A 15029-nucleotide genomic window follows, 5' to 3' on the forward strand; every position below is an offset into this window, starting at 1 on the left:
GAACATCTCATAGCAATAAAAAAAGTGATTTCCAAGAACAGTGTGGCATCAGTAAAATGTGCTCATGAAGTGGTAAAAGTTGGCTGGATATTATTCTTACATGGTCTGAAATGAATTGAGACATTTTATCTGTTGTTTCTCTTTAAAGAAGTATTAAAATTACGCACTAACTTCATTAAGAACTCTGAAATCAAAATTGAGGCAAATGCTTCTCATTATTTTTATGTTTGTTTTTTGTTATTTTTGTATTGTTTTATATAGTATTATAGTATTCATTAATGTTTTGAATTAGATTTTCTTTTTATATTTTCAGTTTTCATTTTAATTTTAGCTTAAGTATTTGTAAGATTTTGTGCTTTTCATTTTTTTTATATATAATTCCATTTCGCTTTAATTTTATTTCAGTTTTAGTTTTAGTAATTTTAGTACTTGAACTTAAACTTATTTTAATTCATTCAGTTGCCAAAGTAACATTTCTGTTTCTCTAATTTTCATTTATGTTACATTTTCATCTTATTTTTATTTTATTTTATTTCAGCTTTATTTCAATTGATGAAAATGCTTTTTAAAAGCTTTAGTTTTAGTTTACAGTAACAGCGCTGATTCTCAACAGCAACTGACAAGAGCATCATTTGAAAGCGATTACAAGGGACACAACTGTTCCTAATGTTTCTACAACACATTCATTCTGGTACTGTCAACAGTTTAGTTACTATCAACACTACAGTGACTTCAATCAATTACAGTTTTTTCAACCACATTTTACAATTTTTTTGGATAAAATAGTGTCTAACTTTACAATCAAAGAAGATTTGGAGCTCTTCTGATTCTGAAACACCCAGAACCTCTCTATATTTAGATACATTAAAAAAGAGCAAAAGCTTGAAAATGGCAAATGGCAACAGTTGTTAGGGCTGGTCAGTAATGTTTGAGGGCGGGGCTTAGAAAAGGATCAGTTGTTAAGTTCACATGTTTTGTTGAATTTTCCATCTCCTCATAGCTACATTCATTCTTTTGTCACTCTGTCAGATATTGACCCTGTGAAAGTGACTCCAGAAGGCCCCTTGATTGTTAATAAAGGAGATGTTGTGGAGCTTCAGTGTAAGACCAAGTCCTCTGACACCCACACCTTGCAGTGGAAAAAGGCAAGTGTAGATTTCAACAAGCCTCCATCCCCTCTCCAACTGTGCCTAGAGAACCTTACTTTTCTCTATGTTTCTTTCTCTGATGTTTTTCCCCCCCTCTATCTCTGAATGATTTTCTTTTAGTCATAATGATGCTATGTTGTGTCTGCCCTTGGAGGTCCTTTTAGTTTGGTTTTTGTTTGGTTTTCAGTTTGGCAGGTAGTGTTAAACCCAAATTTAAACCCCATTTCACCCAAAAATGAAGATTCTGTCATCATTTGCTCACCTTCATGTTGTTCCAAAACAATAAGACTTTGATTAATCTTCGAAATGCATATTAAAAATAGTTTTAATGAAACCTGAGATGTGTCTGTCCTTCCAATGAAAGTCTAGGTAACCAAAACTTTAAAGATCCAAAAAGTTAATAAAGTCATCATAAAATGAATCTATATTAATCAAGTCTTGTGAAGAGAAACTTTTGCTTTGATGAACAGATTTCATTTAAGTTAAAAAAAAAAAAAAAGATCACGAAAGGTTGTATATAAAGTGATCGTATCTCTTAAATTGAGTGATTGGTAACACTTTACAATAAGGTTCATTAGTTAACATTAGTTAACTACATTAGTTAACTACATTAGTTAACATGAACTGATAATTAACTGTGCTTATATAACATTTATTAATCTTTGTTAATGTTAATTTCAACATTTACTAATACATTATTAAAATCTTGTTAACATTAGTTAATGCACTGTGAACTAACATGAACAAACAATGAACAACTCTATTTTCATTAACTAATGTTAACAAAGATTAGTAAATACAGTAACAAATGTATTGCTCATGGTTAGTTCATGTTAGTTAATACATTAACTAATGTTTAACTAATGAACCTTAATGTAAAGTGTTACCGCTTGATTCATATGGATTCAATTTATGGCACTTGTACAACTTTTTTGGATCTTCTAAGTTTTGATAAACTGGACAGAAACCTCTGATTTTATTAAAAAATATCTTAATTTGTGCTTCGAAGATGAACGAAAGTCTTATGGTTTTGGAACGACATAAGTTTGAGAAAATTCTTTTCTTTTTTTTTATTTTATATGGCTGTACACTTTGTGGCTAATGGAAATAGTGGGTTATACTAGATCTTGTTTGAATCAACATCTCATTTCATCTCACTGTATATCATAGGACTCAAAGGAGTTGTCAAACAATGGTGTGTTGACTATCCAGTCAGTGACTCTGACTGACGCTGGTGTGTATTTATGTGTCGGAGCTGTACCTTCAGTGCCAGGTCTCCAGAAACAAGCCAGTATCACCCTTAAAGTCAGAGGTATGAAGTGCATACACAGACACATACAGCTTTGTTGTGGTTGATCAGTGCAAAGTGTCAATACAAGCTGTCATCAATGTCAAAGCAGCTTGCATTCAAGAGACAAAACTCAACTATGGGCTGTCAACAAACAGTCGATGCTTGTTATACCAGCTGGTTTCCGTTGTGTGGATATTATGTTTAGATACAGGCAGTTCAGTGTCAGAAGAAAACAGCCTTAGTGAAGCATGTTTGTTTGAAAATACTGAGTAACTCGCAGCAGTTGTAAGAATATTAAAATGCTGGTCAGACCAGTGTCATGGCTGACCTGTTGAGCTCAATAGTAAGTAAAACACCATTCAAAATCTCCATATCAAAACTGATATGAAACAACATTATAAAACATTTAAAGAGACAAAACTACAATTGGCTCTTATGTTGTCAAACGATGGTACACTACCGTTCAAAAGTTTGGGGTCAAAAAAGGTCAAAAGTTTGTAATATTGTGTAAATATTATTACAATTTAAAATAACTTTTCTATATTAATATATTTTAAAATGTAATTTATTGCTATGATGGCAAAGTTGAATCATTACTCCAGCCATCACATGATCCTTCAGAAATCATTCTAATATGCTTATTTGCTGCTCAAGAAACATTTCTTATAATTATCAATGTTGAAAATTCCATTTTTTCTTTGATGGATAGAAAGTTCAAAAGAACAGCATTTATTTGAAATAGAAGTCTTTTGTAACATTAAAAATATCTTCACGATTCACTTTTAAATAATTTAATGAATCCTTGCTGAATATTTTTTTCTTTTCTTTATAAAACCCAAAACATAGCAAACTTTTGAACAGTAGTGTGTATGTTTCTGTAGAAGTCATAAGTCTCCATTATCATGAAAATGGGAACAGATGTTGCGTTCAGGTCTCCTTACAAATTCTTTCTTCCGTGTTTGGAAATCATGATGTGCTCTTAAGAGATTTGGAGCAATTTTTTTCAATTTCTTATTTATCTAGGTCTTTTTTTTTTCCACCCAAAAAAAAAAAAAAAAAAAAAAGCCAGTAAGCTTTTTACCACTAATGCTCCATAGTGAAGAGTAAAGGATGCACATTAGGTGTGTAATTGGTGCTGATCTGCGTGTTTTATCATTCTTGTGCTGCCACGGAGAATGATGGGAAATGTTTGTCTCATAAGCCAGCTAATTGAGTTGGGTTTTCTGGCAGTAAACAAAATGCTTATAAACTAAATGGCACTGTCAACATTCACATTTACAGCTAATTATGATCCATAACAAGTTACTTCCGCTCTACAAATTTAATTTAACTCAGGGTGTAAAATAGGTAACAAATTTCCCAGACTTTAATTAAGCCGCTCGTGTGCAATTTGTAAATACATTTATTCTGATAAGAATTCCAAGCTACCCTAGTGAAAAATAAATATACTAAAATGCTGATATTTCATGCTAAGTATACTACAAATACATTTACATATTATGTACTTAATAAAAATACCCTGCAATTGTACCTTAGTATGCTAAACTGGTATACTTAAAGTCTGCTAAATTGGAACAACTAATTTTGTACTTAATGCACTTTAATTGTGCGGAAGTAGTGCTGATGTCCAACTAAAGATATACTGAAGTATATTTGATTGTGCTAAAGTGATATTGCAAGTATTCTTAAATTACATTTCAAATATATTTCATTTAAAGACCGATATTATTAAAATATCATACAATCCTCATCAATAGAGACATTAAAACACACATTTTTATATCAGTAGTATAAAGAGATTTGAAGTGTATTTAGTATGACATAAATATATTTTAAATATATTACTTTTTTTTACTAGGGTAGCTTAGCTAGCCAATATGGGATGTTGTTGCATTAAAGCATTAGAGTTAGGGTGACAGGCGTCCTGTTTTTCCCGGGACAGTCCGGTATTTCAGCTCTATTTTTAGTGTCCCGACTTATTTTTTTAAAAAAATCCCGTATTTTGTCCTGTATTTCGTCTTTCCTAAAAATTTGTTACAACTGGATAATCACAGAACGAGTATTAGTAGTAGTAGTAGTGTTCTGTCACGCAAGAACAGCTCAATCAATTAGCCCATCATAGAACAAAATTACCATCCAATCACAATTCGTTATCCATTAGTGAAGGCGGGATAGGCGGAATCGCTCAGACGCAGACCAGAAGCGCTCTCTCCTAGTTCTTTCAGACAGTGCGCGATCAGTTCTCCTTGCGCCTGAATGGTCAAATGCACACAGAGATGTCAAAATGTCCATCGTGTTGAGTATCTCATGTAAATACAGTAGGTTATGGCTTAAGTGGACATAAACAGATGGGTGAAAACAGGATATGTGTCAGTATATTACATCCATGAATTCGGTCTTAAAGGGACAGTATATTTGTCTGTCATTAATGTTTAGTAACAAAAGATGTTAAATAAATGTATACATGGTAAACAAACCTACTGTATCTGAAAAACATGTTTATTTAATTTGTATCTCTATCATATTATTTGTTGTATTGTTTGTAATTTGTTTGTAAATTTCTTTATTTAACAACAATTATATATATATATATATATATATATATATATATATATAATTGTTGTTAAATAAAAAATAAATTTACAAACAAATTACATTATATTACTATATATATAGTGAAATAAAAATATCATGGTCATATTGCTCACCCCTTGCTCTCTGTCCCATATTCCACCATGAGAAATCTGGTCACCCTAATTAGAGTTGTTTTGGAAGAATAAACTGCATCAATAGAACAAAAAACTCATCCGTCTTCTAATCCTCATAGACTTTTTGCTTCAAATAAAATGTTGTGAATCATCTCAGAACAGTTTCATTTGGTTCAAGGCAACTTCCTGAAATGCCTGTGGTGGAAATCAATGGAAGATATATTTTCAAGGCCACTAACAATGTGAGCAGTTACTGTTGAACTAATTCCAATAATAAAACTCTGAGTTGATAAACACTGTCGTCCTGCAGTATGTGACACATAACACTAGGCAATGTGTCATTTATCTTATCTGTGCATTCAGGAAAATTTTCATTCTATAGTTGATTTCCTGATTTTGTTCTGTACGCCTTCATGGCATTTAAAGTATTCATGGGTGTAGTTCACACCTTCCTGATTTCCACGAAGGGATGGTGTGGCATTTACAGTGTGGTACATAAATTCTCCCCTGGTACTGTGTTCATGGAATATGATGTCATGGCTACTGTACATGTACATGTAGCTACTGTTTCAGAGCCATGGATAGTGATGGGAGTGTCGGAGTCGACTCCAGCACAGGAATTGACTCTCCCTTGCTGTGTCTGAAATCGTTCTGTACATGAGAGCTGAAGCTGTCACAGAAACAACGTCACAGTCACATAGTTTTATCCTACTTGTAGCTTATGTACAATAAAATAACAGCCATGTACGTTGGAAATATATACATACCTCCGTATTAGCTTTGTGGTTTCACCCTCACCCAATTTCAAGGTAATTTAATCTGTAAACTGGACTAATTTGGCCAGTCACGCTAAATTTTTTGTTGTTTTAAAAAGGGTAGTTTTAGGCTTTGTGTCAGAAAAAAAGAAAAGCCTACATTTTGTGGCAATAATAACGGCAATCTTGTATTCTTTTATTGCCGACCATGTTTTGAATTAAAGTAAATTGATTCCGAGAGTCGATTCCATTGACTTCTACAGTGGGAGTTGGGAATTGGAGTCGACTCAGAAAAACCTATAATCAAACACCTCTAGCCATGGACTGAATCTTCAAAAAAAGCAGATGTCAAATTTGTTAAGATGATCTGGTAGTAGGTTTATTTTAACATCTCTTTGAGTGGCCAACAAAGATATCAAGGAATTTACAACTCAAAGACAGGCTAAAAGTAAATGAACTCAAAGATTGGCAACTTCCAATAAACATATGCTATTGTTTTAAAGGTCAACCTGAGATTGATGCTTCAGTGGATGGTTTTTTTGCTAAGGGAGATGAGGTCACTCTCAACTGCTCTGCCCTTGGCTATCCTGCTCCACAGTTCACCTGGACACCTTCTGGTAAAGAGGTGCGTGTGTGTGCTCCAAATAGTTAAGGTTTGAACTTGATCTTTACATCAGAGAAAGCTGTATTCATTGTATTTTGTGATGTTATTCATCTGTCTGTGTGTAGTCAGTGACAGTAGTGGGGAATAGGGTGATCAGCACAGGTCACTCTTAAGGCCACAGCTGTGGATCCGAATAATGGTGTAGTGTGTGAAGCATACAATGATCATGGAAAAGCCAAAAGGAAATTCGAGGTGTTCGACAAATCAGGTTAGTGCTTCCTACTCATACAAACTGGGGCAACGTTAGGATTGGGATACAACAGATCTTAAAATGACTGGGTTAAAAATAACCCACTGGGTAAATCTCAGATAGAAACTTCCAAATTTATCTAGTTTGATACATATTAACCAGCAGCAGGGTTGCACAAAAAGAACCCCAGCATATGCTGTACACCGCCTTCTAGTATGCAGGGATATACATTTCAGACAGTGCTTGGTACACAGTCACATGACCTTATTGTTGTATGGTAAACTCAGCCTGTAGCAACCAGATATCTCAGTTACATATGAATACTGTTATTATAAAGTTTTTTTATTATCCCATTTTGTGTAAGAATGTGAGAATTTTAGTCAAGATGATCTCAAAAATCAGGGATTTTGTGTGCTTTAGTTGCATCGACCTTGTAGACACTTCAGAATCATGTCCGTTTTATACACTACTGATCAAGTTTGGAAACTGTTAGATTTTTTTAAAACGTTTTTGAAAGAAGTCTTTTATGCCCACCAAGGCTGCATTTATTTGATCAAAAGTGCTGTAGAAACAGAAATATTGTGAAAAATGATTACAATTTAAAACATCCGTTTTCTGAATTAATATATTTTAAAATGTTGATAATATTTCTCTGATGGGAAAGCTGAATGGTCAGCATCATTACTCCATTGCTCCTTCAGAAATCATACTGATATGTTGATTTGATGCTAAAGAGAGATTTCTTATTAAAATCAATGTTGAAACAGTTGTGCTGCTTAATAGTTTTGTGAAACACGTGATTTTTTTCAGGATTTTTTTTTTTTTTTAGCAATAGAAAGTACAAAAGAACAGCATTTATTTAAAATCTAAAAAGTGTCCCAAACTTTTGAACAGTAAATTGAATCTGTAGACCTCTAAAATTTTAACAATTTAACTTTTAAGATACAATTAGAAATAACATGTAAAATCTCTATTTAAACAATTCAAACTTTCAGCCCAGAATTTAAATGAGCATGAGGCTTCTGCATACTTAATGCAAATCGTTTTAATACTATGTAGTATGCAATTCCGAACATACCTTGTATCTCAACAGACCCAGATTAATGTGCAAAATGTTAGCTGTTCTCTAAACCTCATTCTTTTATTTCTTCTGTGCAGATCCAGACAATGGCCCAGATGCCAATGCCGCTAACCGAGGTAGACACTTGTCCCAGCTCTCTCTGCTCCTCCTCTTCCTCTCAGGACTCTTTCTTTGTACATACTCCGTGATCTAACTCTTCAGCTCTTTACACTGTATATTATGTACTGTTACCAAACACTGTGTATATTGTATATTGTATTACGTATGTGACCTTTGTATGATGTCTGTCCTCTATTTTGTTGATGCTGCACCTTTAACTTTTCCCTTATTTGGGACAATAAAGGATTCTGTTCTATTTTACCTTCCTCTCTTTCCTTCCTCTCTGTGTCTGGGGTGTTTGTCACTTAATACCGATGTCCTTTCCTTCCATCTTTGTGCTGTCAAATGTTTAGCTTGTGCGGTCACTTTAGAGAGTGTGTGTGTGTGTGTGTGTGTGTGTGTGTGTGTGTGTGTTCGTCTTCATCTCATTGATGGGCCTCGTTATGTGTGTGTATGTGGATTAATGCTGGAGTGTTTTTTTCACGTGTGCTGTTCAATGGGACTCTTTCTCTTTCCCATAATGCTGCTCGAAGGAAACCCCGTGTTTAAAACAGGTCTGTATAACCCCTGCTGCTTTTCTGTCTTTGCGTGTGAATAAAATGATGTGTGTATGTGATTATTAGTTTGCTTACAGCTGTGAGAGTGTGTGTGTGTGTGTGTGTTTGTATATCATTTCTCAAACTGTGACCTTATTTAGGGACAATTACCTTATGGGTCTCGCATTTACTGTCAACATAAGAACAATTGCTTATTGTTCTGGTTTACTTCCTTCCCACCCTCCTCACACGCCCGTTCCCCCTCTGTGTCCCCCTTTCTCTTCCTCTCCCACCCAAAAGTGTTACTTCTTCACACTCACTATTAACCATTAACTTCTCATCAACTCTTTTCTCGTTCGCTCTTCTCAGCGGAGAAACAGCAGGGGGGTTCGAGTGCGGTCGTGATCGCCGTGGTGGTGTGTGTTCTGCTGCTTCTCATCATGGTGGCTCTGCTCTTCTTCCTCAGTAAGAAGGGCAAGCTGAGCTGTGGGAAAAAGGACGAGAAGGATGTGTAAGTAGCACAGACCATGAAATCCAACATTTGCAGGCAGTGTTGCCAATTGCTTTCAGTTGAAAGTAGCTAAAACTGATTGCTAAATGTCGCTAGATGACGTCTAGCGAGTCACAGAATCTAGATAAGGTTTGTCCAAGAAGTTGCTAGATTTGTTGCTAGGTTTTTGAAAAAAGTCTCAAAAGGGGTGGGGAAGTTGCTAAATTTAGCGAAAAAAATTGCTAAATTGGCAGCACTGTTTGCTGGCCACATGTCCACATATTCATTCTCATCTTTTCTTCATTGGTCATTCCTCTTTGCAGGCCATCTGGGAATGATAAAAATAGTATTGTGATGGAGAGGAAGTCCAGTGAGAAAGGCAATGAGGAGACTGGTCTGATAAACAAAAAACATCCAGAACAGGTAAGAGGGGTTTAGCATAGTGGTTCTGGTTTTGGTTTATATATATATATATATATATTGTAACGCTAAGGTTCCCAATGAAAACGATGTTGAAGATTCAATGACAGAGTAACTTAAATACAGATGATTAACTCAAATGACGAACAGCTGTGATGATTAGTTAGTGTCCATGGTGTCCAACAAAGAAACACGTGATGAATGAAAACAAACAGACATGTGACATATATATGTATATGTATCTGTGTGTGTGTGTGTGTGTGTGTGTGTGTGTGTATACACACTACCAGTCAAAAGTTTGGAAACGTTACTATTTTTAATGTTTTTGAATGAAGTCTCTTATGCTCATTAAGGCTGCATTTATTTCATAATAAATACAGAAAAAAAAAAAAAAAACAATAATATTGTAAAATATTATTACAATTTAAAATTCTGGTTTTCTGTTTTACCATACTTTAAATTATAATTTATTTCTGTGATGCAAAGCTGAATTTTCAGCATCATTACTCGAGTCTTCAGTGTCACATGATCCTTCAGAAATCATTGTAATATGCTGATTTATTATCAGTGTTGGAAACAGTTGTGCTGCTTAATATTATTTTATAACCTGTGATACTTTTTTCAGGATTCTTTGATGAATAAAAAGTTAAAAAAAAATATCAGCATTTATTTAAAATAGAAATATTTTGTAACAATATACACTACCGTTCAAAAGTTTGGGGTCAGTAATTTTTTTTATTTCTTTTTTTTTTTGAAAGAAATTAATACTTCTATTCAGCACGGATGTGTTAAATTGATAAAAAGTGATAGTAAAGATTTATATTGTTAGAAAAGATTTATATTTTGAATAAATGCTGTTCTTTTTAACCTTTTATTCATCAATGAATCCTGAAAAAAGTATCACAGGTTCCAAAAAAATATTAAGCAACACAATTGTTTTCAACATTGATAATAACTGAGTATCAAATCAGCATATTAGAATGATTTTTGAAGGATCATGTGACACTGAAGACTGGAGTAATGTTTTTTTTTTTTTTTTATAAATTAGTTTGTTTTAGTAATTAATTAATTTGTTTTATCTGTTTGTAATTTTATTTTTTAAGTACTTCCAAATAGCTTCAATCTATTTTATTTCATTTTTACTTTTAGCCATTTTAGTACCTCAACTTATTTTATTTCAGTTTGTTGCCAAGGCAACATTTCAATATACAATTTTTAAGTTTACATTTTTCGATTAATATTTATATTTTATTTTATTTTAGCTTTGTCAATTAATAAAAATATTTTTTTATAGTTTTAATTAACTATAAAAATGTATAAATATTAATAAACTGCATAGCATGAACCTTTTATTTATTTTTTTTTTTTTTAATAAATAAATATTAAATTTATTTATTTTAATAATTCACTGCATCAGTGCCACTTTTAAGAATTGTATTACATTAAGCAGCTAAATGATGGCCTGTAACAATAGCATGCATTCATTAACAACCTTTCCTCTTTCACAGTGTTAAAACGAAGAAGATAAGAGACAGATAAAAACATGATCTCCAGAGAACATAGAGGATGATGTGGTGGAATTAAGAGTGCTCTGATGGAGGAGAAGAGAGAAGATGGAGGACAGAGAAGATGAATTCATTTTGGCTGTACAGTTTTTTTTTTGTGGGGGGGGGGGGGGGGGGGGGGGGGGGAGCCGGGTGGGGAGTTGGGAGGTTTGTATGAAGGGGCTATGACGTTGAACTGAGGGTGGGTTTCAGTTTAGAAGTGGGAGGGGCAATAAATGTAAATCTGCATTATTTTGATAAGGGTTTCTACTTTGTCCTGATTGTGTAGTCAAACCAATCTTTGTCCAGTCAGAATGATTGGGCAGTACAACTTAATGCAGCTCAGTGTTCATCTACCCAAAACAAATCAGAAAAGTCACTGTGGACACTGGGTGTTGCTCTTCCTGCTGTGCTGCACCCTGATTATGTTGATTAGTTCATGTTGTTGAATAGTACAGTACAGCCTCTTTTTTGCATTACACTGCACTTACTGTGTACATTTTTGATTGTGAACCACACACATGATATTATCCTGAGTAGTAGACCCTACAGACCACTATACGTTCTGGTCATGATCTGCATGGAGCATATGAATGTGCCATTACATACACTGTCCGGCTGTATATTCAACACTGGTGAAATGATCAAACTCTGTTATTCATATCAGCCTTTGTATAGTCAAACATTTATGTTTTTGCCTATATTTTAGACCATGTCCTAAATTCCACACTATAATTTCCTACACCTGTTTTGAGCTAAAACCAAAAGCCAGTGGTGGCACAAAGAAAGAAAGAGTGTGAGAATCAAACCATATATCTGAATGCACAGACCCATTTAGCTCAAGTCTGAGAGTTGTAGAAGTGGTTCACAACTAACTCAATCATCTCATTTCCTCTGTACTGCACTGAATTCCACTCGACAGCTCAAACATGGTCAAAGACTTTAACAAAGACTTTAACCTAACTCTGTTAGTAATGGGACAGGTCAGGCCTATCTTCTGGGTTTTTGTCTTTTAAAATGGCTCCCGAAGCATTAGTTTATATATTCTCACCTTAACTTTTCTTTTTGAATGATTAAAGTGCTAAAAAGTGATTGGAAAATATCTACTGAATGAGCACAAATCTAAATGCACATGCTGTCTCAATATACTTTTCTTCATTTTCTTTTACCAACGCTTTTAATATCATTAGGCTGGCATTATTTATATATTTAGAGAAACATATCAAACTAAACACCTTCAGCCTTTTTTTTTTTTTTTTTTTTTGTAAAAAACTTAAAAGTTGTTGCTCTGTGTTTAGTGAAACTTATACCTTAAAGGCATAGCTCACCCAAAAATGAATTATGTCATTTACTCACCCTCAAGTCATTCCAAACTTCTTGAGGAACACAAAAGAAGGTTTTAGCTGTTTTTTGTGCATAATTGAAGTTAGTGGAGTCCAAACAACACCAGATCCCAGTCATTTTCATTGTATAAACAACAACAACAACAAAACACATTTTTAAAATATCTTCTAAAATATGTTTGCAATGACATGAGGATGAATAAATGATGACATAATTTTCATTTTTGGGTGGACTATAGCTTTAAATTCTGAGAGTAAGTAGATAAACAAGAAAAAGTTGAGGGACAGGACCAGAATTTTTCCACTGCTGTTACAGAGTGATGATCTTTTTTGTTATTTATCAATATTGATATTCATTGCAGCTTTCATTTTGTTTGTTTTTTTTTAACCAAAATATGAACATGGGGTGTAAAAACAATTTCTTTAAGCTTGTATGTGATGTTCCAGGGTTTTGTGTTTAGCTTATATATGTATTTTGTATCTTTCTCAGTAATAGCACACTGTTGTTCACATGGCACAGCTGGAACATTCTAGAATCGCTATGTTGTTGGAACACCCTGTCATCTTTTCCCAGGCCCTAATGTTAAACAAAGCCATGGGCCTTGTTATTTGCTTCAAATTATAGATTCACTATCTGTTATTCTTTGAGTCGGGTCCTCTGCATGTCAGAGCAACACCCAGGGACAGTTTTTCTAACATTTGCGCAATTTGTCAATATGGCCATAGACACATATACACATACATTCAGTGCTTTTCTGTACCAACAAAACAGTGATTCTAGACTAAGTAGCAGGTTTAGTACAACTGAATGAGGTTTAAGAGAGGACCGAGGAGAAATGAGAAGGGTTTTGCTTGGATATAACATTATTTTTTTTACCTACTGAATCTTTGTCTGTAGTTGAGTGTTAATGAATCTGTATGTATTAATTGTCCACTAGACACATGAGCTAATACATCTCTGAACATCTCAAACACTGGAAAAAGTATGATGGCCAGTTTGTAAAGGCCCCTGTCTCAGATTCCTCATGGAATATATTTTACTTTTTATCTTAATGCTATTTTTCACATTTATTGATAACATTTTGCAAAATGTAGTCGTGTGTTCTGTCAATGCAATGTGTGATTTAGAGTTATGGTCAATATTTGCATACCAAAATATTTGAACACCCATTTTTTAAAATATTGTGAAAGAAAAAAAACTTTTCTTAAGGAGGATATAGGCTACATGTCTTAACTACTGAATGATTTTGCAAATTTCGCTGATAAGAAAGACGTTTTGAATAAGATATCATACTTTATGGATGTCTGCAATTGCTTATGCCCTCCAGGTCTACTGTATATTTTGTGGTACGCATTTGTGAACTTTGTAGCTCGTCTTTTTCTGATTGGAACTGTGTAGAGTTTATACTGCCAAAAAAAAAAAAAAAGCAACAACAACAACGACAAATCCCAAACTGTCTCATGTTTTGTGTCCAAAAAGTTCTAAAATTGCTTTAACCCTGAGGTAACTTCATAATTTAAATGGCTAAATCAATTGAGTAGCCTATGTTGAACATTGTTTCTCACCTTAACATTCATTTCAAGTTTCCCTTTGGGGTTTCAGTATTTGTTCTTTAGCTACTTCTAATGATAGTTCAGATTTAACAGGCTGTAATCTTTTGTAACCGTCAGGTAAGTATATCATGTATGATCTTGTTAATCGTTAAATGGTGATGCGAAACCCCCGTAAGGGATTTTTACATGTAAAGACACTTTGGAGGACAGATACACGCTTCCGTAATTGAATGACATTTAAATACGATCATTACATTATGTAATCTGATAGGCGTGGGGTTTGGCTATTTCATCTTTGTGAGAATACACTGTCGTATAGTGAAACGCAGCTATAGGAACCTTGCTGAGGATTGTTCACAACTGCAATCCAGTGTCGATTACGAATCACGATTACAACGCTGCTAATCCTGCATATCGCTTCCTTAACACGTTTATAGTGCTAAAACCTAGATCTTCAATTTCTTTTTGATTTGTGAATATGATATTTAAATTGTAGAACAAAACGTGAAAGTCTCAAATTGCAGCAATGTCAACCACAGAGATTAAAGGAAACTCCCGAGAGAACCCAGAGTTTGGAAAAGTCTAAACATTTAGGCTACATAATGATATACATTTGGACTCTCCACATTTTTACCCATCTTTTTTATTATATAAAATAATTTAAGCTCAAAATAATGTTTTATATAATCATTTATTTTGTTAGCAGCCATGTAATAAGCTTGATAATGTCCAGTTAGCTGGTCATTAGCCTATAGAAAAATATTTGCAGTAATGACAGGCTGACTGTATTTTAGGCTTATCACTTAAAGGGATAGTTCACCCAAAAATGAAAATTGTCCAATGATTTACTCACCCTCAAGCCATCCTAGGTGTATATGACTATCTTCTTTCAGATGAACACATTTAGAGATATATTTAAAAATATCCTTAGTCCTCCAATGTTTATAATGGTTGTGAATGGGGGGCCTGTTCTGAAGTAAAAAATAATGCGTCCATCTATAAAAAAGTAATCACACGACTCCAGGGGGTTAATAAAGGCCTTCTGAAGCGAAGCGATTAGTTTTTTTAAGAAATATCCATATTTAAAACTTAAATTCAAATAACTAGCTTCCGACGGACGACCGTACGCAGAATGCACAAGTTGACTTGCGGTAAATGAGTAATCCTCTGACGCGATGTATTACGCAGGATGTAGGAGTATTGTAA

At 34.0% G+C, this 15029-nt stretch overlaps 1 protein-coding gene across 1 annotated transcript in view; it reads left to right on the top strand.

The window, feature by feature from the left end:
• Positions 1 to 13723, top strand: part of bcam (basal cell adhesion molecule (Lutheran blood group)) — a 60431-nt gene extending 46708 nt beyond the window's left edge. Inside the window, 10 exon segments of the mRNA XM_051865804.1 lie at positions 1030 to 1145; positions 2319 to 2460; positions 6406 to 6527; positions 6632 to 6667; positions 6669 to 6774; positions 7915 to 7953; positions 8470 to 8490; positions 8842 to 8983; positions 9286 to 9385; positions 10891 to 13723. Of these exon segments, the coding sequence (XP_051721764.1) occupies positions 1030 to 1145; positions 2319 to 2460; positions 6406 to 6527; positions 6632 to 6667; positions 6669 to 6774; positions 7915 to 7953; positions 8470 to 8490; positions 8842 to 8983; positions 9286 to 9385; positions 10891 to 10896 (830 nt within the window). The 3' untranslated portion in view covers positions 10897 to 13723.
• The last annotated feature ends 1306 nt before the right edge of the window (positions 13724 to 15029 follow it).

Source organism: Ctenopharyngodon idella, chromosome 16 (assembly GCF_019924925.1).
Source record: "Ctenopharyngodon idella isolate HZGC_01 chromosome 16, HZGC01, whole genome shotgun sequence".
Classification (NCBI taxonomy): Eukaryota; Metazoa; Chordata; class Actinopteri; order Cypriniformes; family Xenocyprididae; genus Ctenopharyngodon; species Ctenopharyngodon idella.